Source organism: Erythranthe guttata, chromosome 4 (assembly GCF_056151865.1).
Source record: "Erythranthe guttata isolate IM_541 chromosome 4, IM_541, whole genome shotgun sequence".
In the NCBI taxonomy this organism is placed as follows: domain Eukaryota; kingdom Viridiplantae; phylum Streptophyta; class Magnoliopsida; order Lamiales; family Phrymaceae; genus Erythranthe; species Erythranthe guttata.
Window position 1 is genome coordinate 2,853,907 of NC_142536.1, and position 27,817 is coordinate 2,881,723.

At 42.3% G+C, this 27,817-nt stretch overlaps 2 protein-coding genes and 1 non-coding gene across 3 annotated transcripts; 2 read left to right on the forward strand and 1 right to left on the reverse strand.

Annotated features, from left to right (window-relative positions):
* Positions 1–73, reverse strand: TRNAA-AGC (transfer RNA alanine (anticodon AGC)). Its single transcript has one exon. It is a non-coding gene; the product is annotated as a tRNA-Ala (tRNA).
* A 1,269-nt stretch (positions 74–1,342) lies between these two features.
* LOC148770913 (uncharacterized) lies at positions 1,343–6,706 on the forward strand. Its single transcript, XM_088817416.1, has 5 exons — positions 1,343–3,202; positions 3,326–4,597; positions 5,920–6,115; positions 6,233–6,625; positions 6,681–6,706. Exons 1-5 carry the CDS (start codon positions 1,343–1,345, stop codon positions 6,704–6,706), a joined length of 3,747 nt encoding a protein of 1,248 aa, XP_088673542.1.
* LOC148770914 (uncharacterized) lies at positions 5,319–27,433 on the forward strand. The gene is made up of 6 exons (XM_088817417.1): positions 5,319–5,439; positions 5,920–7,083; positions 7,170–7,980; positions 25,425–26,167; positions 26,261–26,503; positions 26,584–27,433. Exons 2-6 carry the CDS (start codon positions 6,721–6,723, stop codon positions 26,863–26,865), a joined length of 2,442 nt encoding a protein of 813 aa, XP_088673543.1. The 5' UTR covers positions 5,319–5,439; positions 5,920–6,720; the 3' UTR covers positions 26,866–27,433.
* Positions 27,434–27,817: the final 384 nt, after the last annotated feature.

Below are 27,817 nucleotides of genomic sequence, written 5' to 3' on the forward strand. Positions count from 1 at the left end.
TGGAGATGCGGGGTATCGATCCCAGTACCTCTCGCATGCTAAGCGAGCGCTCTACCATCTGAGCTACATCCCCTTTTGATGAAGATTTGTAAAATTATATATTTGATAAAATAAGAAAAATAGAAGTTTTCGGAGAGCTAAATTAAATATTTGCACTGACTGACCGACCCAACCTGGTAATGTACTCAAAATCAGGCCCATTAAGATCGAACACGCAAGGCCCGGTCAACTTACTTTTTGGGTTCCTAAAATTGCTATTACTCATACTTATTTTTGTTTCTCTCTTTAGAAAAAATCACTCTCGTCACTAATTTGGTAAAATCATCTTTCTTGAAGTGATATACGAACATAAATGAGCTCATCGGATGAAAATCGTGATACACATCACAATGAGGTAAAAAATTCGCCATTTCGTTAAAGAAAGGGCGAAAGCCGAACCCGGGCGCCCGGAGCTATTTTACACGCCCAAGTTCGGCTTTAAATAAGTAAAGTTGAAATTATAAAAAAAAAATTGAAATAAGTAAAATTATAAATTATAAAAAAAAAAAGATATTGAAATAAGTAAAATTAAAATTATAAAAAAAAAAGATATTGAAATAAGTAAAATTGAAATTAAAAAAAATATTAAAATAAGTAAAATTAAAATTATAAAAAAAATATTGAAATAAGTAAAATTGAAATTATTAAAAAAAATATTAAATAAGTAAAATTGAAATTATAAAAAAACTATTGAAATAAGTAAAATTGAAATTATTAAAAAAAAAAAAAATACTGTTGAACGCCCAGATCGGGCGCCCAAACCGGACCCGGATGCCCAAAGCGGGTTGTCACGGCCCGCTAGTTTTGACCTAACCCCTTGCCGATTTCCCTAGGGTTGGGGAGGTTAAAGAGTCCAAGAATTAGCCCAAGTAGGGTTAGGCCCAAGTTGGCCCAATTGTATAGTGGTAGGTAGAGCCATTTTTGGTAGGTAGAGGTAGGTGGTGGTAGGTAGAGACAATCAAGGGATTGTTCCACTCCCATCCGTTAGATCATATCGATCTCCACCGTCCATTGAGGAGGTGGTCTTGTATAAATAGAGGTAGGGTCCTCATTTGTATTCATCCAACACATATTCAAGATATCCAACAATAAAGTACTCTTCTACCAACTCTCTTGTCTTCTTACTTTCTTTCTTCGTTTTCCATCACTTAAGTATTCGCAACACAATTCGGGAGAGGCTGACTTAGCTATCGCGAGGGGCGAGAAGGAGCTAAGGCCGCACGGTTCTTTGTTGAGGGAACAAGTCCGTGACAAGTGGTATCAGAGCCCGGCTAAGGGCTTTGTGTTGATCGAATTCTCAACGATGGCGAACGTTGAAGATATCTCGTACGTGACCGAGGGACGTGGCAGGGAGGCCCACGTAAACAACAAGAAGAAGAGGGACCACAACAAGGCTCGTGGGGAGAGTACCTCTAATGAGGCCGTGCTGACGGATCATGGCGAAAGACTCGAGAGGCTCGAGAATAACGTCGCCATAGCGGAGCTTAGCGAACGATTCGAGAAGCTCGAGCACGATGCGGAGGTGTTGGAGAATCACGTCGCCGAGCAACTCGACTTGTTTAGGGACAATGAGACGTTGCGGGAGGAACGGTTGGATCGATTTGAGGCCATCATCCAATCCCTCCAAGAGAGCATCGAGGGGATGCGCGACGACTTGGCCTTGTGCAAAAAGGCCGCCGCTAACGGTAGCGTTGGTGCTACTTCGAGTCCAAGGGTGGACTGCCCGAAGCCAACGGGATTCAACGGCGTAAGGGACGCCAAGGAAGTCGAAAACTTCCTATGGAGGATGGAGCAATATTTCGAGGGTATCGGTCTAGTCGACGAGACGACTAAGGTAAGAACTTCTTCCCTTTACCTTTCCGATACGGCAATGTTATGGTGGCGTAGAAAGCACGCCGATATCGAGAAAGGCATTTGCCGAATAGATACTTGGGAAGAGTTCAAGAGGGAACTCAAGCGACACTTCTACCCGGAGAACGTCGTCTATGAGGCTCGAAGGAAATTGAGGGAACTCAAGCAACGAAGTTCAATCCGCGAGTACGTGACGGAGTTCACCACCCTCACCCTTCAAATTCCCAACCTTTCCGAGGAGGACCTCCTTTTCCACTTCACCGATGGGTTACAAGGCTGGGCCAAGCAAGAACTCCACCGACGAGACATCAAGTCCGTCGATGAAGCTATTGCCGCCGCCGAGTCTTTAACCGAGTATCAACCGAGAGAGCCGTTGCGAAAAGAGAAGTGGAGCCCGACTAAAGGCGGAGGAGAGAGACGGGACAATCATGGACGGGACCATCGAGATAACCGAGACCCACGGCGAGCGTCAACCTCGAGGGGAGGAGACAAGCCATCCTCACGACAACAACTTGAAGAGAAGAAGAAGTCGTTTGTGCCTAAGGGAGGGTGCTTCGTGTGCAAGGGGCCGCACGCGATGAGTCAATGTCCCAAGATGGGGTCATTGTCGGCAATCTTACAACAAGAGGCCAAGCAAGACACAAACGAGGAGCTAGGCAACATGGGATCGCTCCAACTTCTGAACGCCTTAAAGGCTAATCCGATGCCGGCAACATCAAGCAAGGGGCTGATGTACGTGGAGGCCCGCATCAACGGTACCCCAGCAAAGGTGATGGTGGACACGGGAGCGACCCACAACTTTATCACCGAGGACGAGGCCAAGAGGGTTGGCCTACGGTGGAGCAGACGAGACGGTTGGCTCAAGGCTGTTAACGCTAAGGCACAACCGCTCAACGGTGTAGCACGAGACGCAGAGCTACACTTAGGCACTTGGAAGGGCCAAGTGGATTTTTCGGTAGCACCGATGGATGATTTCAAGGTGGTGCTAGGCATGGACTTCTTCCGCAAGGTAATGGCTATCCCGATGCCTTGTTTCAATTCGGTTTGCATCTTAGAGAAGGGGACACCTTGCATGGTACCGGCCATCAACGGCACCACAAAGGAAGAAAGGACGCAACCGAGGCAACTGTCGGCCATGCAAGTTGCCAAGGGGGTTCGACGGGGCGAGCCAACATTTTTAGCCACTTTAAAGGAGGACAACCCACCCGTCGACAAAGAGGAGGACGTGCCACCGATCATCCAAACCGTCTTTGAGGCCAACCAAGACGTGATGCCACCGAATTTGCCCAACAAGCTTCCACCTAGGAGGGAGGTGGATCATGCCATCGAGTTGGAGCCGGGAGCCAAGCCACCCGCCATGGCTCCCTATCGCATGTCACCGCCGGAGCTTGAGGAGCTCTGAAAGCAACTTAACGATTTGGTCGAGACGGGGAAGATCCGACCATCGAAGGCACCTTACAGCGCACCGGTCTTATTCCAAAAGAAGCACGATGGTTCTTTGAGGATGTGTGTGGACTACCGGGCGCTAAACAAGGTAACCATTAAAAATAAGTACCATATTCCCTTGATAGCCGATTTGTTCGATAGGCTTGGTAGAGCCAAGATATACACGAAGATGGATTTGCAAAAGGGCTATTACCAAGTTCGCATTGCCGAAGGGGACGAGCCAAAGACAACGTGCATCACTCGATACGGTTCTTACGAGTGGCTTGTCATGCCGTTCGGGTTAACCAATGCCCCGGCAACATTTTGCACCCTCATGAACAAGATTTTCCATCCATACTTAGATCGGTTCGTGGTGGTCTACTTGGACGACATCGTCGTTTATAGCGATACCATGGAGGAGCATGTCAACCACCTTCGCACCGTCTTCCAAGTACTTCGGGAAAACGAGTTGTTCGTGAAGAAGGAGAAGTGCGAGTTTGCCAAGGAGGAGGTCCAATTCTTGGGGCATATTATCGGACACGGGCGACTCCAAATGGATGGAGCGAAGATCAAGGCTATCACCGAGTGGGAACCGCCGACTAAGGTAACCGAGTTACGATCTTTTCTTGGTCTAATCAATTATTACCGGCGGTTCATAAAAGGGTACTCGGCACGAGCGGCGCCACTAACCGACTTACTCAAGAATAACAAGACGTGGGAGTGGCCCGACTCATGCCAACGGGCGTTCGAGGACTTAAAGGCAGCGGTGAGCCAAGAGCCGGTCCTCGCCTTACCGGACTTTGGGAAGTCGTTCGAGTTGCACACGGACGCTTCCGACTTTGCAATTGGAGGGGTCTTGATGCAAGAGGGGCATCCGATCGCCTTCGAGAGCCGAAAGCTCAACGAGACGGAACGGCGCTACACGGTCCAAGAGAAGGAGATGACCGCCATCATCCGTTGCCTTCGAGTATGGCGGCATTATCTATTAGGCGCACCGTTCGTGGTCAAGACCGACAACATTGCCACGAGTTACTTCCAATCGCAAAAGAAGCTCTCGCCAAAGCAAGCACGGTGGCAACACTTTCTAGCGGAGTTCGACTACGTTTTGGAGTACAAACCGGGGAAGGCAAACGTTGTGGCCGATGCTTTGAGTAGAAAACCCGAACTCGCAGCGATTAGCTCGACAAGGGGGAACTTGGACGACATGATCCGAGAAGGGCTCGAACATGATCCAATGGCCAAGGAGCTAATTCGACTCGTCAAGGAGGGCAATTTCAAGATCGTCCGCACTTGTTCGAGGCAACGAGGACGTCGCCGGATTAGGCGGGGGAGGATGTCACGGCCCGCTAGTTTTGACCCAACCCCTTGCCGATTTCCCTAGGGTTGGGGAGGTTAAAGAGTCCAAGAATTAGCCCAAGTAGGGTTAGGCCCAAGTTGGCCCAATTGTATAGTGGTAGGTAGAGCCATTTTTGGTAGGTAGAGGTAGGTGGTGGTAGGTAGAGACAATCAAGGGATTGTTCCACTCCCATCCGTTAGATCATATCGATCTCCACCGTCCATTGGGGAGGTGGTCTTGTATAAATAGAGGTAGGGTCCTCATTTGTATTCATCCAACACATATTCAAGAAATCCAACAATAAAGTACTCTTCTACCAACTCTCTTGTCTTCTTACTTTCTTTCTTCGTTTTCCATCACTTAAGTGAGTTAATTGCATAGACCCCCCCTGTGTTATTTCTCGGAAGCAGAAAACCCCCCCGGAAAAAAAAATTAGCATATAACCCCCTCTGTTGTGTTTTAGTCAGCCCACCGCCCCTTTGTGTGCACTGGCTCGTTGACTTACGTGAAATGACAGAATTGCCCTTATTAAAAAATCAAGCAAAAAATACCCCAATACCCAAAATACGTATCCTAACATTTTCCCCCAAATCGTATCTCAGATTTTGCTTATCCAAATTATAGCCAGCCACACAATCTCTCACACCACTATCTCACATCTGAAATTCGAAGCCCTAAAAAGAAATCGAAGCCCTAATTTTGAAATTGCATCTCTGAATCCCGAAGCCCGCAGAACCAGAAGAAAGGAATGTAAGCGCTAGAAGAATTCTCGCCCATATATTAAAGAGGTTGGATTTTGATTTCCGAGTTTTTGCTCTTTTTAAGGCATGTTGAATCTGTGTTCATATGTTTGAAGATTCGTGGTAGTGGTCCATACATTGTCTGCTTTTTTTGGGATGTGTGGGATGTGGTCCAATTTTTATTTATTTATTGATTTTTTTTGTGTAAAACATGTGCTTGTCTGGAACTTGAGGGAACATGTGGGGCTTCTACACCATTTCTTTAATTAAGTTGATTCATTGTAGATTTATGTTTTTTAGTGTTTGTATTAAACTTTTTAAAGCAGTGAACATGTGGTTAATTTTTTTTTTGTCTTTAACTGTGAACTCAGTAATGTATTTAAGTCTTATATAGTAATGTATTTAACATGTGGTTCAATTTTAACTGTTCAATTTTTTTTGTCTTTAATTTAATAATGGAGATGAACATGTGGCCCAATTTAATAATTGAGTTTGTCTTTAAGTCACTAAACACTTCTTTGTATGCAGATGGAGAACCTTGTGACAGTGTCTCTTTGGCTAGATGGCACTTTTACACATAGCCCCAACTTGTCTTATGTTGGAGGAAGAAAGCAAGTGACCACAAGGATTAGCTTAGACTACATGAATATGGATTCACTATATATGCTATATAGGTTCTGTGGAGGTAAAAAGTTGAATGTCACTTTCTATTTTGTGTACCCTGGTCAGTCACTTGAACATGGCTTAAGGTAGATTTTAGATGATGTTTCCATAGCATGGTTAGTGAGTGTGCATGAAGGCCTAGATCATTTGACATTGTACACTGAAGATACTGGTATAGAGCCACTACTTGCAGTTGATAGGGATGGGAATGTATTAAAGGAAGAAGTGGAAATATTGTATTTGCAGCAAGGGGATGAAGAAGTACACTCTTCTGAAGCACCATTTGAAGAACCAAATGTTGAAGATCAAGAAGCTGAAGAACCAAGTGTTGGAAATCAAGCAGCTGCAGAACCAACTGTTGAAGATCAAGAAGCTGAAGAACCAAGTGCTGGAAATCAAGCAGCTGCAGAACCAACTGTTGAACATCAAGAAGCTGCAGAACCAACTGTTGAAAATCAAGCAGATGAAGAAGCAAATGTTGATTCTGAGGATGATGATTCTGCAGATGATGACTACCTGCAGCCTGAAGATGCTACTTCAGATGAAAATGATGTACATTCAGATGTTCCAAGTGAGGAGTTAGATGATATTGAGGGCTCCTCTGATGATGATATCTTTGTGGATAGACAGTTCACTAAGCAAGACCTATTGAGGAAGTTAAGAAGAATGGGGAAGAATGCTAGGAGACCAAGTAAAAGACTGCATAAATGTCCAATTGACCAATCTGAATCCCAGTGGTACAGTGAAGCTGAAGATGATGATGCTGTTGATAACTTGGATGGTTGCAACAAATCTAAATGTCCAACATTCACTGAAGGGCAAAATATGAAGAACAGAGAGTTGGAAGTTTTGATGAAGTTTGGAAATATTGGTCTTTTCAGACAAGCCCTAACAGATTGGTTAGTCAGAAATGGTTATGAATTAGAATATGTGAAAAATGAAAGGAAAAGGGTGACAGCAGAATGCAAAACTGAAGGCTGTAATTGGAGGATCCATGCCTCTGTTGTGCAGGGTGGTCCAACATTTCAGGTACTACTGTGTTTCAAACTTATAATAAGTATTTTCTTATTGCTTTTACTTTTGGCATTATGGTGTTAATGTTTCTTTCATTGCAGATCAAGAGCATAACTGGAGAGCACACATGTTCAAAAAAGAGAGTTAACAAGCATGCATCTTCAAGATACATTGGACAGAGAATGGAACAAGCCATTAAAGACAATCCAGATGTCACTATTACCAATCTTGGAAATTCTGTGATGAGGAAGGTGGGTATAGAAGCTGGCTATTGGAAAACTTTGAGGGCAAAAAATGCTGCAGTCAATAAAATTAGAGGGCTGGATGCTGAAGAATACACTCAACTCTGGGATTACTGTGAGACTGTAAGAAGCAAGAATCCAGGAGCTAAGTTACTGCTCAGAAAGGTGTTATATTCAGACCCCCCTGTGTTTGAGAGGATGTACTTCAGCCTTCCTGCAATGAGAATGGGATTTCTATCAGGGTGTAGGCCATTAATTGGGCTTGATGGATGTTTTCTTAAAACAGTTCATGGTGGGCAGCTGTTGTGTGCTGTTGGGAGAAATGGGAATGACAACTTGTTTCCAATTGCCTTGGCTGTGGTTCCAGTGGAGAACAGAGAAGCTTGGACCTGGTTCTTGGGAGAGCTGCTTGATGAAATTGGAGGTGTTCAAGAAAGGAAGTGGACATTCATTTCTGATAGGCAAAAAGGTCTTCTTGAAGCAATAAAGGACCTTGCCCCTGGATGTGCTCACAGATTTTGTGTGAGACACATTTATCAGAATTTCAAGCAAAAGTGGCCATCCTTGGAATTAAAAACAATGTTGTGGAGAGCTGCTTCAACAGGGAACAAGAATGAGTTTGAATCAAGGATGGTTGATCTAAGGAGATTGGACAAAGATGTTAGAGTAGGTGACCAACAAGCCAACACGTGGCTGTGGTCTTTCGTATTTATTATTGTAATAAACGAACCTTTATTCGTATTAATGATAAAACACCTTGGCATTCTATATCTTTGTCCCTTTGTCACAAGCATAGATATAGTCCTTACAGTTATTACAAGTACTAGTAATTGATCGTTAGGATCGTGAGATATTTACTTATGTATTATAACTGTTAAACGTGTTCCTAGTCGAAGGGTTACGCCACTAATGAGGATATCGGCCTTTCCCATTAAGACTAGCACTTAGTGTATGTGTACTGCATCTCATCAGTAAACGGTATTGTGATATCGGCATGCATAAGTGGGTGCTCGTAAGTTGACGAGTTCACTGAACTCCCTCACCCTAGAAATCTCTAAGTGGTTCCCAATAATCGAGTAGAGATATCTATGGTATAGTTGTACACCATTAGTCCTTATGACCTAGACATCACCGTGACTTCACTAGAGGACCAGCTGTATCGTGACCTGTCCCTGAGTTCCACCGAGGACCATCCCAAGGGCCAGTGTTCGTGCAGTCCGAAATCTAGTGGGAGGTCTGTGCATTGTAGTCGGGGATTCGATCGCTAGAATAGTCTTGGATGTCCTGTGTGTTCTGAAAGTTTGTAATCATTCTAAGTCTCTGGCCAGAGCTGACTAAGTGATGATTAGGGAATCCGATTCTCTAAGTCATGCACGTAAGGATTACAACACTTAGAACGATCGCACTGTCATCGAACATATAAAGAGGTCTCGATGAACCAATGCCTCTAGTTCGATCGGGACATATGAATCGAAGGGACCGTACTGTACGTTAACTATATCTGAAGGTTCTTGCAGGCACTTCATTTGTATCTAGGGAATCATGACGCGTAGTTGCTAGACGCCAATCTTGATTCGTTGGGTGATTAAGGTGAAACGAGCTTCATCTTAATCGTAACTCGAAGGGGACGAGTTTTGACCACAAAGGGTTGTGGGCCCACGGCTAGCTTACACCTGAACCATCGAGGGTCACACTGCTCGTGCACATGAGATCTTTGAATAAACGGTCAGAGATAAAATAGTTTATCTTTGCATAATTGGAAGTCAATACGATTGAGTCCAACATTCGTAATTTGGAATTATGAATGAGAATAAGAAAAGGAAAAGAATAGGCGAACGTGTTAGTGAACTTTCTAAATCGGGAAATTTCCAAATTTAGAAAGTCCACTGAACTAGGGTTTCCACTTTTGGAAAGTTGGAAAATAAGAGATGGCACTCGTAATGACGAGGAAGTTATAATGATTCCGAAAATGCAATCGTTGAAATTTTTCGGTCATTGAATTGAGAGAGACGAGCAAGTAAAGGAACTAACGAGCTTAAGCTGTTGGGCCCAGTCCAACTTAAGCCCGCTAGGGTTTTATGCAAGGGACTATAAATACATGATTTATAGACCTTGCACACACACATCAAACCCTAACCCTAAACGGCCGACCCCTCTCTCTCTCGCCCTCTCTCCCGCGCGGCCACCTCCGCCGTTGGCGCCGCCCCGTCGCCGGAATCGGCCATCCCTTGGCCGATCCATTTCGGTATTCTTTTCTCCTTTCTTTTTCTTCCGTTAATTCTAACTACTTCGTGTCTAGTGCCACGTTTTAGTAGATCGAAGTATACGAGGTGAAATCCGAGAGGAGGAAGACCGTAGATCGAAGAATCGAGGAGCAACGCACGAGCCGAAGCCGCACGCTGCCCCACGCGCCGCCCCAAAGCCGCGCGTATATCACACGCGCCGCCGTGATCTCACGCGCCGCTGCTGCCGTTGCACCGCTGCTGCCCCGATTCCACGGATTGGTTTCCGTGGTAATCACGACGTATTAATCGCCCCTACCTCACGCTTCAAGAGGTAAACACACGAAACCCTAGTTTCGTTTTGAGTTTCGTTTAAATGTATGATTTCATGTTTTGCTTTGTATGATTTTATGTGATTATGTGTAATCGATTAAATCATTGCAAGCATGTTATTTGGTTTAAACGCGAGCATGTTAATTGTTTTTAATTCGGCTGAAATTATTAGCATGTGAATTGTTTTTAATTTCGCTGGAAGCGCAAAGGTACGCAATTAATTGAATTTAATTTATCGGGCATGTTCTTATGTGCTTTAAAGTCGTTTAAATCGCACAAAATTTTTGTTTTCCGCTGCGTACACGTGCCCGAAACCCAACAGTGGTATCAGAGCTCGTTGCGCAATTAATTGCGTTCGTTTTAATATGCATGTTCGATTTATTAAAGTAGCGATTGTCGTATTATGTAATTGGGAGTTTTCGTAAGTTTAAAATATTTTTGAAATATTGTTTAGAGTTTTTCCAGCTTTAAAATTGTTTAAAATTGGAAAATCGGATCTGAAATTATTTTTAAAACATCGGTTTTTAATTGTTCGGATCGAACCGGTCGAACCGGCCGGTTCGATGGTTGTGCACGATTTAGTTGACCGAATCCACGTGGATTCGGGTCGGTCAGACCGGTTCCCGGTCCGACTGACCCGGCCCACTGATTTGGGTCAGCTGGACCGGGCAGAACCGGACCGCTTCGGTCCGAACCGGTCAGACCGGTTGGGCCGAACCGGTTCACTGAAAAATAAAAAAAAAAAAAAAAAAAAAAAAAAAAAAAAAAAAAATTATTTCAGATTTCTAAAATTAAACTTAAAACAAATTGATTTTAATTTTTGGAAAATTATTTTCAATTAATCCCAATTAGATAATTGGATCGACAATCATCTATTTTAGTAAATAGGTGTTAGATTAATTAATTAATTTAAATTGTTAAATTGATTTCAATTAATAGAACACATATATAATATTGATTATTGTTCAACTTAATTACTAGTACCTCAACATTATTTGAATGATTTATGCTAGTTGAGGTTCTATAATTATTTTGAAAACCCGATAATTAATTATGTAATTAGGTCGTATGTTCCTCTTAGGACAATATGCGCTTCCATATACCTTTAGAGAACATAGATGTAGGAATCACATAGACCAATCCAAAACCTTCTGATGAGATAAAACTTTTAAATAAAATCCCTCATTCTTAATTCAATTAAGAATCATTTCAAGCTATAAAGAAATACCCAATCTGTTGAGTTATTTCTTTCCTTCTGCCAACGGTTGGATTATGTGTAGCCCTTTACTATAGTGCAGTAAGCCGTGTTAGCGGGGAGTGCTATGGTAGAGTAAGCTGTAATTCAATTGACATAATGATGAAGGTAGCCGTAGAAAAGGGTTATGTTGAATTAACGTGGTCGGCTAGATTAACTAGGGACTGCATTAGTTTGGCATAATCAAGTTCTATGAGCATCTTTGATTGGTAGGTTAGACTTGACACACGACGATTTTGATATTCGCGAGATTAACTTAGGTCATTATCAAGTGTGAGGAAAATTTAATTTAGGGTCATATTGTGGATATGATTGATTGTGATCTACCTTTGGGCAAATATAATCGGGCTAGATTAACTACGGGTTATATTTGTCTATTGGACCTAAAGCCCATTAAGAAAAATCAGTTTTCTCGTTTGTCTACTAGAGGGAAGTGGAACTCGATAAAATTAGTGGGAGAACAATTAAATAACACAAGTCCAAACATTTAATTGTAACAATCATTTAACGCGAATCTCTAATAATCCTCTTCTCTATATGTCTCAGATAATTATGTCTAAGAATCCCATAATGTCAATCCTCGACAATAAACTCAATGGCCCTAATTACCTAGATTGGTTGCGTAGTCTTAAGCTTGTGCTAACTGTTGAGGGGCGTCTCTATGTTTTGAACGAGAGGCTTCCCGCCACTATACCTGCCACAGCGACTGATGCTGAAAAGGAAACTTATGAAGTTTGGAAGAAAGATGACACCCATGCTAGGTGCTATATGATAGCCGCCATGGAGCCCGCGCTTGCGAGGAAATATGAGTCTCACTTGCATGCTTTCGATATAAAGGCTCATCTCGATAGCATGTATAGTGAGAATATTAGGGCATCAAGGTACGCTGCTACAAAGGAGTTGATCACAGCGAGACTGCGCGAAGGGACTTCGGTCCACGAGCACTGTCTCAAAATGATCACTCTCCTTGAAAAGCTAGTGAATCTTGATGTCACCCTCCCGGCCGAGCTCTCGTTGGATTTGATCCTGTTGTCTCTTCCTAGTTCCTATGAATCGTTCATAGTGAACTTCAACATGAACAAACTAGATCCTCCCTTGGATGAGTTAATGAACATGTTGGTCAGCTTCGAGTCCACCATTAAGAAAGAGAAGTCTGTTCTCGTTGCTGCTACTTCAGGAAAGAAGAGTTCTTTCCAAAAGAAGAGAAAGGAAAGAGTTCTTTTCCCTAACAGCAAGTTCGAAGTGGGGGCCCCAAAGCAAAGGTTAGCAAACAAGTTGATGATGCTTGCCATCACTGTGGAAAGAAAGGACATTGGCGCCGCAACTGCAAGGCTTACCTAAAGCAGAAAGGTTCTGAAAAGGGTACGTATTTCATTGACGTAAATTTGTCTGTCAACTCTTCTTCTTGGGTATTGGATACGGGCTGTGGCTCACATTTGTGCAATGATTTGCACCTAATGACAAGAAGTCGAAGACTTAGAGCGGGTGAGACCTACCTAAGGATGGGGAATGGAGCAAGAGTTGCTGCTGAAGCCATTGGCACAATTTACTTAAATGTTTTGGATTCTAGTTTTCCTATTGTTTTGAACGATTGTTTATTTGTTCCGTCGCTCATTAGAAACCTTATTTCTATTCATGTACTAGATATTGAAGGTTTTACTTTTGTTTTTGGAAATTCGATTTGCATTATACAAAAGAATGAGAATTTAATTTGCAAAGGACGACTATTAAACAACTTGTATGAACTAAATCCAAGTGAAATACCTATTGATGTTATATCAGCAAAACGTAAGGAGATAGATCAAAACCCCGCACAACTTTGGCACGCTAGATTAGGTCATGTCTCTTTAAGAAGGATGAACGATTTTGTTAGTGAAGGATTGTTCTCTTTGGAGGACGTGAAATCACTACAAACTTGTGAATCTTGCCTTAAAGGGAAAATGACCAAGTCACCCTACAAAGGGAAAATGGAACGAGCCGAGGGTCTTTTGGATTTGATCCATACAGACGTATGTGGTCCACTAAGTGTTAGTGCGAAGGGTGGATATAACTACTTCGCCACCTTTACCGACGATTATTCTAGGTATGGGTATGTGTACTTGATGAAGTACAAGTCTGAAACATTTGAAAAGTTCAAAGATTTTAGACATGAAGTAGAAAAGCAACTCGGACGAAGTATTAAGAAGCTGCGATCCGATCGTGGTGGAGAATACTTGAGCATCGAGTTCATTGACTATCTAAAAGAAAATGGGATACAGTCCCAATGGACTCCACCGGGAACTCCTCAACTTAATGGAGTATCCGAACGTCGGAATCGAACTTTATTAGATATGGTTCGATCAATGATGGGGTTCACAAACTTACCGGCATACTTGTGGGGTCATGCACTCCGTACTGCCGCGTATTTGCTGAATAGAGTTAACACCAAAGCAGTTAAATCCACACCTTATGAACTTTGGCATTCCCGGAAACCCAATTACAAACATATTAGGATATGGGGTTGTCCCGCTTATGTGAAGCGATTAGTGGGAGATAAGTTGGATAGTAAATCCGACTTGTGCTATTTTGTGGGGTATCCCGAAGACTCAATAGGATACGAGTTTTATTATGTCAAAGAAGCAAAGACGTTTGTTTCGAGAAATGCCACCTTTTTGGAAAGGGAATTTCTATCCGATAGAAAGGGCAGCATGATAGAACTTGAAGTAGTTCAAGAACCACAAAGTGAAGTTCAAACGCAAGAACAAGTAATCGAACCAATACAACAAACCACTAATATACCTCCTGAACCTACGGTACGTAGATCCGAAAGAGTTCGGAAAATGCCGGATAGGTTATTCCTCCTCGAAAATGATGAAGATCATGTTGATCTTGGACGAGATCCAAGAACATACAATGAGGTCGTATCGGATGCGGACATGGGACATTGGCTAACTGCCATGAAATCCGAAATGGACTCCATGTACTCCAACAAGGTATGGACCTTGGTAGATCCACCCAAAGGAATTGTTCCTATAGGCTGCAAGTGGATCTATAAGAAGAAAATTGGAGTGGATGGAAAGGTATCGACCTATAAGGCTAGATTGGTAGCGAAAGGATACACTCAAAGGCAAGGCGTTGACTATGAGGAAACCTTTTCGCCAGTCGCGATGCTGAAGTCCATTAGGATTTTGCTAGCCATAGCTGCGTGGTACGACTACGAGATATGGCAAATGGATGTGAAGACCGCCTTCCTTAATGGAGACATTGAGGAAGAAATTTACATGGCGCAGCCGGAAGGCTTCATATCTTCTGGAAGTGAGCAAAAGGTTTGCAAGCTCCAGCGATCCATTTATGGATTGAAGCAAGCATCCCGTAGTTTGAACATTAGATTCGACTCAACTATCAAAGAGTTTGATTTTGAGAAGAATCCGGAGGAACCTTGTGTATACAAGAAGGTTAGTGGGAGGGCAGTGATATTTTTAGTGCTTTACATTGATGACATTCTGCTCATTGGGAATGATGTAGGAATGTTGCAGCAAACGAAAGCATGGTTGTCCACACGTTTCTCAATGAAGGATTTGGGAGAAGCATCTTATGTATTAGGAATACGCATCTATAGAGATAGAACAAGAAAGATGCTTGGCTTATCCCAAAGCCTGTACATAGACACCGTTATGAAACGGTTTAGCATGGAAGAATCCAAGAAGGGATTCTTGCCAATGTCCCATGGGGTTCGTCTCTCGAAATCTATGTGTCCGCAAACACCTAGTGAAATCGAGGAGATGAAAAGGACACCCTATGCTTCTGCCATAGGAAGCATAATGTATGGCATGCTATGTACGAGACCCGATATTGCGTATGCTGTGAGTGTCACAAGCAGATATCAGTCTAACCCCGGCCCGGCTCACTGGAAAGCCGTGAAAGATATCCTCAAGTACTTGCGAAGGACTAAGGATATATTTTTGGTCTATGGGGGTGCCGAGTTGAAATTGGAGGGTTTCACTGACTCTAGTTTTCAATCGGACGTGGACGACTCAAAGTCGAATTCTGGATTTATATTCACGCTGAATGGTGGTGCCATGTGTTGGAAGAGTTCCAAGCAAAGCACGACGGCCGATTCCACTACCGAAGCGGAATACATTGCAGCATCCGAAGCTGCAAAAGAAGGGACTTGGATAAGGAAGTTCATCCAAGAGTTGGGTGTCATTCCTGATGCTAGTGATCCAGTACCGTTGTACTGTGATAACACCGGAGCCGTGGCGCAAGCTAAGGAGCCACGATCTCATCAGAAGTCGAAGCATATTCTGAGGAAGTATCATGTGATCCGAGAGATCATTGATAGAGGTGAAGTTAAGGTTGAACGAGTCACCTCGGAAGAGAACGTTGCAGACCCCTTCACGAAGCCTTTACCGAGATCGGTCCATGAGAAACATCGAGAGTCGATGGGATTGCGATTTATGGGTAGTTGGCTTTAGGTCAAGTGGGAGATTGTTAGAGTAGGTGACCAACAAGCCAACATGTGGCTGTGGTCTTTCGTATTTATTATTGTAATAAACGAACCTTTATTCGTATTAATGATAAAACACCTTCGCATTCTATATATTTGTCCCTTTGTCACAAGCATAGATATAGTCCTTACAGTTATTACAAGTACTAGTAATTGATCGTTAGGATCGTGAGATATTTACTTATGTATTATAACTGTTAAACGTGTTCCTAGTCGAAGGGTTACGCCACTAATGAGGATATCGGCCTTTCCCATTAAGACTAGCACTTAGTGTATGTGTACTGCATCTCATCAGTAAACGGTATTGTGATATCGGCATGCATAAGTGGGTGCTCGTAAGTTGACGAGTTCACTGAACTCCCTCACCCTAGAAATCTCTAAGTGGTTCCCAATAATCGAGTAGAGATATCTATGGTATAGTTGTACACCATTAGTCCTTATGACCTAGACATCACCGTGACTTCACTAGAGGACCAGCTGTATCGTGACCTGTCCCTGAGTTCCACCGAGGACCATCCCAAGGGCCAGTGTTCGGGCAGTCCGAAATCTAGTGGGAGGTCTGTGCATTGTAGTCGGGGATTCGATCGCTAGAATAGTCTTGGATGTCCTGTGTGTTCTGAAAGTTTGTAATCATTCTAAGTCTCTGGCCAGAGCTGACTAAGTGATGATTAGGGAATCCGATTCTCTAAGTCATGCACGTAAGGATTACAACACTTAGAACGATCGCACTGTCATCGAACATATAAAGAGGTCTCGATGAACCAATGCCTCTAGTTCGATCGGGACATATGAATCGAAGGGACCGTACTGTACGTTAACTATATCTGAAGGTTCTTGCAGGCACTTCATTTGTATCTAGGGAATCATGACGCGTAGTTGCTAGACGCCAATCTTGATTCGTTGGGTGATTAAGGTGAAACGAGCTTCATCTTAATCGTAACTCGAAGGGGACGAGTTTTGACCACAAAGGGTTGTGGGCCCACGGCTAGCTTACACCTGAACCATCGAGGGTCACACTGCTCGTGCACATGAGATCTTTGAATAAACGGTCAGAGATAAAATAGTTTATCTTTGCATAATTGGAAGTCAATACGATTGAGTCCAACATTCGTAATTTGGAATTATGAATGAGAATAAGAAAAGGAAAAGAATAGGCGAACGTGTTAGTGAACTTTCTAAATCGGGAAATTTCCAAATTTAGAAAGTCCACTGAACTAGGGTTTCCACTTTTGGAAAGTTGGAAAATAAGAGATGGCACTCGTAATGACGAGGAAGTTATAATGATTCCGAAAATGCAATCGTTGAAATTTTTCGGTCATTGAATTGAGAGAGACGAGCAAGTAAAGGAACTAACGAGCTTAAGCTGTTGGGCCCAGTCCAACTTAAGCCCGCTAGGGTTTTATGCAAGGGACTATAAATACATGATTTATAGACCTTGCACACACACATCAAACCCTAACCCTAAACGGCCGACCCCTCTCTCTCTCGCCCTCTCTCCCGCGCGGCCACCTCCGCCGTTGGCGCCGCCCCGTCGCCGGAATCGGCCATCCCTTGGCCGATCCATTTCGGTATTCTTTTCTCCTTTCTTTTTCTTCCGTTAATTCTAACTACTTCGTGTCTAGTGCCACGTTTTAGTAGATCGAAGTATACGAGGTGAAATCCGAGAGGAGGAAGACCGTAGATCGAAGAATCGAGGAGCAACGCACGAGCCGAAGCCGCACGCTGCCCCACGCGCCGCCCCAAAGCCGCGCGTATATCACACGCGCCGCCGTGATCTCACGCGCCGCTGCTGCCGTTGCACCGCTGCTGCCCCGATTCCACGGATTGGTTTCCGTGGTAATCACGACGTATTAATCGCCCCTACCTCACGCTTCAAGAGGTAAACACACGAAACCCTAGTTTCGTTTTGAGTTTCGTTTAAATGTATGATTTCATGTTTTGCTTTGTATGATTTTATGTGATTATGTGTAATCGATTAAATCATTGCAAGCATGTTATTTGGTTTAAACGCGAGCATGTTAATTGTTTTTAATTCGGCTGAAATTATTAGCATGTGAATTGTTTTTAATTTCGCTGGAAGCGCAAAGGTACGCAATTAATTGAATTTAATTTATCGGGCATGTTCTTATGTGCTTTAAAGTCGTTTAAATCGCACAAAATTTTTGTTTTCCGCTGCGTACACGTGCCCGAAACCCAACAGTGGTATCAGAGCTCGTTGCGCAATTAATTGCGTTCGTTTTAATATGCATGTTCGATTTATTAAAGTAGCGATTGTCGTATTATGTAATTGGGAGTTTTCGTAAGTTTAAAATATTTTTGAAATATTGTTTAGAGTTTTTCCAGCTTTAAAATTGTTTAAAATTGGAAAATCGGATCTGAAATTATTTTTAAAACATCGGTTTTTAATTGTTCGGATCGAACCGGTCGAACCGACCGGTTCGATGGTTGTGCACGATTTAGTTGACCGAATCCACGTGGATTCGGGTCGGTCAGACCGGTTCCCGGTCCGACTGACCCGGCCCACTGATTTGGGTCAGCTGGACCGGGCAGAACCGGACCGCTTCGGTCCGAACCGGTCAGACCGGTTGGGCCGAACCGGTTCACTGAAAAATAAAAAAAAAAAAAATAAAAAAAAAAAAAAAAAAATTATTTCAGATTTCTAAAATTAAACTTAAAACAAATTGATTTTAATTTTTGGAAAATTATTTTCAATTAATCCCAATTAGATAATTGGATCGACAATCATCTATTTTAGTAAATAGGTGTTAGATTAATTAATTAATTTAAATTGTTAAATTGATTTCAATTAATAGAACACATATATAATATTGATTATTGTTCAACTTAATTACTAGTACCTCAACATTATTTGAATGATTTATGCTAGTTGAGGTTCTATAATTATTTTGAAAACCCGATAATTAATTATGTAATTAGGTCGTATGTTCCTCTTAGGACAATATGCGCTTCCATATACCTTTAGAGAACATAGATGTAGGAATCACATAGACCAATCCAAAACCTTCTGATGAGATAAAACTTTTAAATAAAATCCCTCATTCTTAATTCAATTAAGAATCATTTCAAGCTATAAAGAAATACCCAATCTGTTGAGTTATTTCTTTCCTTCTGCCAACGGTTGGATTATGTGTAGCCCTTTACTATAGTGCAGTAAGCCGTGTTAGCGGGGAGTGCTATGGTAGAGTAAGCTGTAATTCAATTGACATAATGATGAAGGTAGCCGTAGAAAAGGGTTATGTTGAATTAACGTGGTCGGCTAGATTAACTAGGGACTGCATTAGTTTGGCATAATCAAGTTCTATGAGCATCTTTGATTGGTAGGTTAGACTTGACACACGACGATTTTGATATTCGCGAGATTAACTTAGGTCATTATCAAGTGTGAGGAAAATTTAATTTAGGGTCATATTGTGGATATGATTGATTGTGATCTACCTTTGGGCAAATATAATCGGGCTAGATTAACTACGGGTTATATTTGTCTATTGGACCTAAAGCCCATTAAGAAAAATCAGTTTTCTCGTTTGTCTACTAGAGGGAAGTGGAACTCGATAAAATTAGTGGGAGAACAATTAAATAACACAAGTCCAAACATTTAATTGTAACAATCATTTAACGCGAATCTCTAATAATCCTCTTCTCTATATGTCTCAGATAATTATGTCTAAGAATCCCATAATGTCAATCCTCGACAATAAACTCAATGGCCCTAATTACCTAGATTGGTTGCGTAGTCTTAAGCTTGTGCTAACTGTTGAGGGGCGTCTCTATGTTTTGAACGAGAGGCTTCCCGCCACTATACCTGCCACAGCGACTGATGCTGAAAAGGAAACTTATGAAGTTTGGAAGAAAGATGACACCCATGCTAGGTGCTATATGATAGCCGCCATGGAGCCCGCGCTTGCGAGGAAATATGAGTCTCACTTGCATGCTTTCGATATAAAGGCTCATCTCGATAGCATGTATAGTGAGAATATTAGGGCATCAAGGTACGCTGCTACAAAGGAGTTGATCACAGCGAGACTGCGCGAAGGGACTTCGGTCCACGAGCACTGTCTCAAAATGATCACTCTCCTTGAAAAGCTAGTGAATCTTGATGTCACCCTCCCGGCCGAGCTCTCGTTGGATTTGATCCTGTTGTCTCTTCCTAGTTCCTATGAATCGTTCATAGTGAACTTCAACATGAACAAACTAGATCCTCCCTTGGATGAGTTAATGAACATGTTGGTCAGCTTCGAGTCCACCATTAAGAAAGAGAAGTCTGTTCTCGTTGCTGCTACTTCTGGAAAGAAGAGTTCTTTCCAAAAGAAGAGAAAGGAAAGAGTTCTTTTCCCTAACAGCAAGTTCGAAGTGGGGGCCCCAAAGCAAAGGTTAGCAAACAAGTTGATGATGCTTGCCATCACTGTGGAAAGAAAGGACATTGGCGCCGCAACTGCAAGGCTTACCTAAAGCAGAAAGGTTCTGAAAAGGGTACGTATTTCATTGACGTAAATTTGTCTGTCAACTCTTCTTCTTGGGTATTGGATACGGGCTGTGGCTCACATTTGTGCAATGATTTGCACCTAATGACAAGAAGTCGAAGACTTAGAGCGGGTGAGACCTACCTAAGGATGGGGAATGGAGCAAGAGTTGCTGCTGAAGCCATTGGCACAATTTACTTAAATGTTTTGGATTCTAGTTTTCCTATTGTTTTGAACGATTGTTTATTTGTTCCGTCGCTCATTAGAAACCTTATTTCTATTCATGTATTAGATATTGAAGGTTTTACTTTTGTTTTTGGAAATTCGATTTGCATTATACAAAAGAATGAGAATTTAATTTGCAAAGGACGACTATTAAACAACTTGTATGAACTAAATCCAAGTGAAATACCTATTGATGTTATATCAGCAAAACGTAAGGAGATAGATCAAAACCCCGCACAACTTTGGCACGCTAGATTAGGTCATGTCTCTTTAAGAAGGATGAACGATTTTGTTAGTGAAGGATTGTTCTCTTTGGAGGACGTGAAATCACTACAAACTTGTGAATCTTGCCTTAAAGGGAAAATGACCAAGTCACCCTACAAAGGGAAAATGGAACGAGCCGAGGGTCTTTTGGATTTGATCCATACAGACGTATGTGGTCCACTAAGTGTTAGTGCGAAGGGTGGATATAACTACTTCGCCACCTTTACCGACGATTATTCTAGGTATGGGTATGTGTACTTGATGAAGTACAAGTCTGAAACATTTGAAAAGTTCAAAGATTTTAGACATGAAGTAGAAAAGCAACTCGGACGAAGTATTAAGAAGCTGCGATCCGATCGTGGTGGAGAATACTTGAGCATCGAGTTCATTGACTATCTAAAAGAAAATGGGATACAGTCCCAATGGACTCCACCGGGAACTCCTCAACTTAATGGAGTATCCGAACGTCGGAATCGAACTTTATTAGATATGGTTTGATCAATGATGGGGTTCACAAACTTACCGGCATACTTGTGGGGTCATGCACTCCGTACTGCCGCGTATTTGCTGAATAGAGTTAACACCAAAGCAGTTAAATCCACACCTTATGAACTTTGGCATTCCCGGAAACCCAATTACAAACATATTAGGATATGGGGTTGTCCCGCTTATGTGAAGCGATTAGTGGGAGATAAGTTGGATAGTAAATCCGACTTGTGCTATTTTGTGGGGTATCCCGAAGACTCAATAGGATACGAGTTTTATTATGTCAAAGAAGCAAAGACGTTTGTTCCGAGAAATGCCACCTTTTTGGAAAGGGAATTTCTATCCGATAGAAAGGGCAGCATGATAGAACTTGAAGTAGTTCAAGAACCACAAAGTGAAGTTCAAACGCAAGAACAAGTAATCGAACCAATACAACAAACCACTAATATACCTCCTGAACCTACGGTACGTAGATCCGAAAGAGTTCGGAAAATGCCGGATAGGTTATTCCTCCTCGAAAATGATGAAGATCATGTTGATCTTGGACGAGATCCAAGAACATACAATGAGGCCGTATCGGATGCGGACATGGGACATTGGCTAACTGCCATGAAATCCGAAATGGACTCCATGTACTCCAACAAGGTATGGACCTTGGTAGATCCACCCAAAGGAATTGTTCCTATAGGCTGCAAGTGGATCTATAAGAAGAAAATTGGAGTGGATGGAAAGGTATCGACCTATAAGGCTAGATTGGTAGCGAAAGGATACACTCAAAGGCAAGGCGTTGACTATGAGGAAACCTTTTCGCCAGTCGCGATGCTGAAGTCCATTAGGATTTTGCTAGCCATAGCTGCGTGGTACGACTACGAGATATGGCAAATGGATGTGAAGACCGCCTTCCTTAATGGAGACATTGAGGAAGAAATTTACATGGCGCAGCCGGAAGGCTTCATATCTTCTGGAAGTGAGCAAAAGGTTTGCAAGCTCCAGCGATCCATTTATGGATTGAAGCAAGCATCCCGTAGTTTGAACATTAGATTCGACTCAACTATCAAAGAGTTTGATTTTGAGAAGAATCCGGAGGAACCTTGTGTATACAAGAAGGTTAGTGGGAGGGCAGTGATATTTTTAGTGCTTTACATTGATGACATTCTGCTCATTGGGAATGATGTAGGAATGTTGCAGCAAACGAAAGCATGGTTGTCCACACGTTTCTCAATGAAGGATTTGGGAGAAGCATCTTATGTATTAGGAATACGCATCTATAGAGATAGAACAAGAAAGATGCTTGGCTTATCCCAAAGCCTGTACATAGACACCGTTATGAAACGGTTTAGCATGGAAGAATCCAAGAAGGGATTCTTGCCAATGTCCCATGGGGTTCGTCTCTCGAAATCTATGTGTCCGCAAACACCTAGTGAAATCGAGGAGATGAAAAGGACACCCTATGCTTCTGCCATAGGAAGCATAATGTATGGCATGCTATGTACGAGACCCGATATTGCGTATGCTGTGAGTGTCACAAGCAGATATCAGTCTAACCCCGGCCCGGCTCACTGGAAAGCCGTGAAAGATATCCTCAAGTACTTGCGAAGGACTAAGGATATATTTTTGGTCTATGGGGGTGCCGAGTTGAAATTGGAGGGTTTCACTGACTCTAGTTTTCAATCGGACGTGGACGACTCAAAGTCGAATTCTGGATTTATATTCACGCTGAATGGTGGTGCCATGTGTTGGAAGAGTTCCAAGCAAAGCACGACGGCCGATTCCACTACCGAAGCGGAATACATTGCAGCATCCGAAGCTGCAAAAGAAGGGACTTGGATAAGGAAGTTCATCCAAGAGTTGGGTGTCATTCCTGATGCTAGTGATCCAGTACCGTTGTACTGTGATAACACCGGAGCCGTGGCGCAAGCTAAGGAGCCACGATCTCATCAGAAGTCGAAGCATATTCTGAGGAAGTATCATGTGATCCGAGAGATCATTGATAGAGGTGAAGTTAAGGTTGAACGAGTCACCTCGGAAGAGAACGTTGCAGACCCCTTCACGAAGCCTTTACCGAGATCGGTCCATGAGAAACATCGAGAGTCGATGGGATTGCGATTTATGGGTAGTTGGCTTTAGGTCAAGTGGGAGATTGTTAGAGTAGGTGACCAACAAGCCAACATGTGGCTGTGGTCTTTCGTATTTATTATTGTAATAAACGAACCTTTATTCGTATTAATGATAAAACACCTTCGCATTCTATATATTTGTCCCTTTGTCACAAGCATAGATATAGTCCTTACAGTTATTACAAGTACTAGTAATTGATCGTTAGGATCGTGAGATATTTACTTATGTATTATAACTGTTAAACGTGTTCCTAGTCGAAGGGTTACGCCACTAATGAGGATATCGGCCTTTCCCATTAAGACTAGCACTTAGTGTATGTGTACTGCATCTCATCAGTAAACGGTATTGTGATATCGGCATGCATAAGTGGGTGCTCGTAAGTTGACGAGTTCACTGAACTCCCTCACCCTAGAAATCTCTAAGTGGTTCCCAATAATCGAGTAGAGATATCTATGGTATAGTTGTACACCATTAGTCCTTATGACCTAGACATCACCGTGACTTCACTAGAGGACCAGCTGTATCGTGACCTGTCCCTGAGTTCCACCGAGGACCATCCCAAGGGCCAGTGTTCGGGCAGTCCGAAATCTAGTGGGAGGTCTGTGCATTGTAGTCGGGGATTCGATCGCTAGAATAGTCTTGGATGTCCTGTGTGTTCTGAAAGTTTGTAATCATTCTAAGTCTCTGGCCAGAGCTGACTAAGTGATGATTAGGGAATCCGATTCTCTAAGTCATGCACGTAAGGATTACAACACTTAGAACGATCGCACTGTCATCGAACATATAAAGAGGTCTCGATGAACCAATGCCTCTAGTTCGATCGGGACATATGAATCGAAGGGACCGTACTGTACGTTAACTATATCTGAAGGTTCTTGCAGGCACTTCATTTGTATCTAGGGAATCATGACGCGTAGTTGCTAGACGCCAATCTTGATTCGTTGGGTGATTAAGGTGAAACGAGCTTCATCTTAATCGTAACTCGAAGGGGACGAGTTTTGACCACAAAGGGTTGTGGGCCCACGGCTAGCTTACACCTGAACCATCGAGGGTCACACTGCTCGTGCACATGAGATCTTTGAATAAACGGTCAGAGATAAAATAGTTTATCTTTGCATAATTGGAAGTCAATACGATTGAGTCCAACATTCGTAATTTGGAATTATGAATGAGAATAAGAAAAGGAAAAGAATAGGCGAACGTGTTAGTGAACTTTCTAAATCGGGAAATTTCCAAATTTAGAAAGTCCACTGAACTAGGGTTTCCACTTTTGGAAAGTTGGAAAATAAGAGATGGCACTCGTAATGACGAGGAAGTTATAATGATTCCGAAAATGCAATCGTTGAAATTTTTCGGTCATTGAATTGAGAGAGACGAGCAAGTAAAGGAACTAACGAGCTTAAGCTGTTGGGCCCAGTCCAACTTAAGCCCGCTAGGGTTTTATGCAAGGGACTATAAATACATGATTTATAGACCTTGCACACACACATCAAACCCTAACCCTAAACGGCCGACCCCTCTCTCTCTCGCCCTCTCTCCCGCGCGGCCACCTCCGCCGTTGGCGCCGCCCCGTCGCCGGAATCGGCCATCCCTTGGCCGATCCATTTCGGTATTCTTTTCTCCTTTCTTTTTCTTCCGTTAATTCTAACTACTTCGTGTCTAGTGCCACGTTTTAGTAGATCGAAGTATACGAGGTGAAATCCGAGAGGAGGAAGACCGTAGATCGAAGAATCGAGGAGCAACGCACGAGCCGAAGTCGCACGCTGCCCCACGCGCCGCCCCAAAGCCGCGCGTATATCACACGCGCCGCCGTGATCTCACGCGCCGCTGCTGCCGTTGCACCGCTGCTGGCCCGATTCCACGGATTGGTTTCCGTGGTAATCACGACGTATTAATCGCCCCTACCTCACGCTTCAAGAGGTAAACACACGAAACCCTAGTTTCGTTTTGAGTTTCGTTTAAATGTATGATTTCATGTTTTGCTTTTTATGATTTTATGTGATTATGTGTAATCGATTAAATCATTGCAAGCATGTTATTTGGTTTAAACGCGAGCATGTTAATTGTTTTTAATTCGGCTGAAATTATTAGCATGTGAATTGTTTTTAATTTCGCTGGAAGCGCAAAGGTACGCAATTAATTGAATTTAATTTATCGGGCATGTTCTTATGTGCTTTAAAGTCGTTTAAATCGCACAAAATTTTTGTTTTCCGCTGCGTACACGTGCCCGAAACCCAACAAAAGATGCAGCAGAGTACTTGAGAAAGATACCAGCTGAACATTGGGCCAGATCTTATTTTTCTACAAAATGCAGGTCTGATGTACTGGTCAACAATCTGTGTGAGTCCTTCAACAACTACATACTTGAAGCTAGGGAGAAGCCCATCATTAGTATGTTTGAATGGATAAGAACCAGATTGACAACTAGAATTCAGACAAAAAAGGCTGGTATGGACAAGTATGCAGGAACTATCTGCCCTAATATCTTGAGGAAGATCAATAAGTCCCAGCAACTTGCAAGAAACTGTTATCCAAGGTGGTGTGGAAATGAGGAGTTTGAGGTGGATGCAAATGGTGTGAGATATGTGGTGGACTTAGCTAAAAGAGAGTGTACATGTGGCATATTTCAATTAAATGGATATCCATGTCCTCATGCCTGGTCTTGCATTGCAGAAAGAAGATACAAAGTTGAGGATTTTGTGGACACATGTTATATGAAGGAAAATTACTTGAAAGTGTATGCCTATATGATACATGCAGTCCCTGGACCCAGAGATTACTTGAAGACCACTTATGAGCCACTTCAGGCTCCAAAATACAAGAAAAAAAAGGGGAGACCAACCAGATTAAGAAGGAAGGCTCCAGATGAGATTCATAGGACCTCATACAGGAAGGGTTTGACACACACCTGTCAAAATTGCTTACAAAGAGGTCATAATAAGGGAACCTGCAAAAATCCTACAAATCCAAGGTCCAAACTTTATAAGGTAAATGTACATATCATTGATTTCCTTATTCAGTTCATTGATTTCCTTATTCAGAATAATACAAGTGCCAATATGGTTGTTTTATTGTGCTAGGGAAACTCACCAAGTGAAGAAGTGCAAACCTCTCAAAGTGCCCCTCCAAGTTCTAGTCAAGAACCAGTTACTCCACATCCAACTGGACCTTCATCTGCTGCAAATGCTCCTCCAGGATCCCTTCCACCCCATCCAAGTGGTCCTCCTTCTGGTCCTTTAGGATCTGTTCCAGTACCTGACAGTGGTCCTCATTCTGTACCTCCAAGACATGATCCAGCACATGCTTCTGCCCCTCCAGGAAGGGTTAGTCTTTCTTTTATTCTTTCCATTGTTTGAACTGGTCATATTGCCTAGTATTTGTAACTGTTTAATTGCAATTGTAGATATACCAAGGAAGAAGAAATGATTCTTTACTAGGAAGAACCAAAAAATTCAAGAAACCAAGGCCAACAAATCAAGCACAAGCAACTATTCCACCCCTAAGTCAAGCACAAGCAACTGTTCCACCTCCTACTGCAAAAACTGTTCCACCATCTACTTCAAATGCAACTTTTCAAGCTGGAAATTCAAGTCAAATTCATGTGCGCAAAAGAAAGCCTCAAATAGCAGAAGTCCTTCAGAATATTAGGAATGCTTCTAAGAAGAAGAGGCATTGGAAGCCTTGATCTATTGTAAAATTCTTTTGGATGTCTTTTGAAAGTTGAATGTTTTTTGAATCTGTAAAAGTCCTTTTGAATTGGTGATCTTTTGATAAACTTGTGATATAACTCTAGATGGTCTTTTGATGAACTTGTAACACCCTTTAGCTGGTCTTTGTATGACCTTTTGACTTTTTTCTGTTCATGAATTTGTCAGTAGATGAATTTGGATATATTTTGATGAAATTGTATGTTGGTTTGTTATTGTTGATTTCATTGGATTGTTGTTAATTAATTGTTACAGGGGGGAGAAACATGTAAACAGGGAGGAATTTACTACATACTTATAAAAATAGGGGGGTTTATGCTAATTGTTTACAACACAGGGTTTCTTTTGCTTATTTATAATTATACAGGGGGTCCATGCTAATTAGTAAGTACAAATTCTGGGAATACAACAACCAAAACCAAAAGAACTGCAACATCACAAATTCGTAATAATACTTGAATACTTGAATAGATAACATCAAATTGTCATTACAACATCTCAAACTCCTAATAATACTTGAATAAGTAACATCAAATTGTCATTACAACATCTCAAATTACTTGAATAAGTAACATCAAATTGTCATTACAACATCTCAAATTCCTAATGATACTAGAGTAAATAACATCAAATTGTCAATATTACACTGATAGCAACAACTTGAACAACTAATACTACATTACAACTTATCAAAACAGGGTCATTCATAACAGCTTCAAATCTTCAGTAGCAGCACCAAAACAATTACAAACAATGCTACGCATACAGCCCATGAAATTTGCAGCATAAATCGATCATTTTTTTCAGTAGAAGCTTGTGGAATAATTTCGTCGGCTTCATCAAATTCATTGGGCAACGGTTGTTCCCAACTAGGATTTTCCCAGCTTGGATATTGTACGGCTCGAATTGGCTCACACCATTGAAAAAACG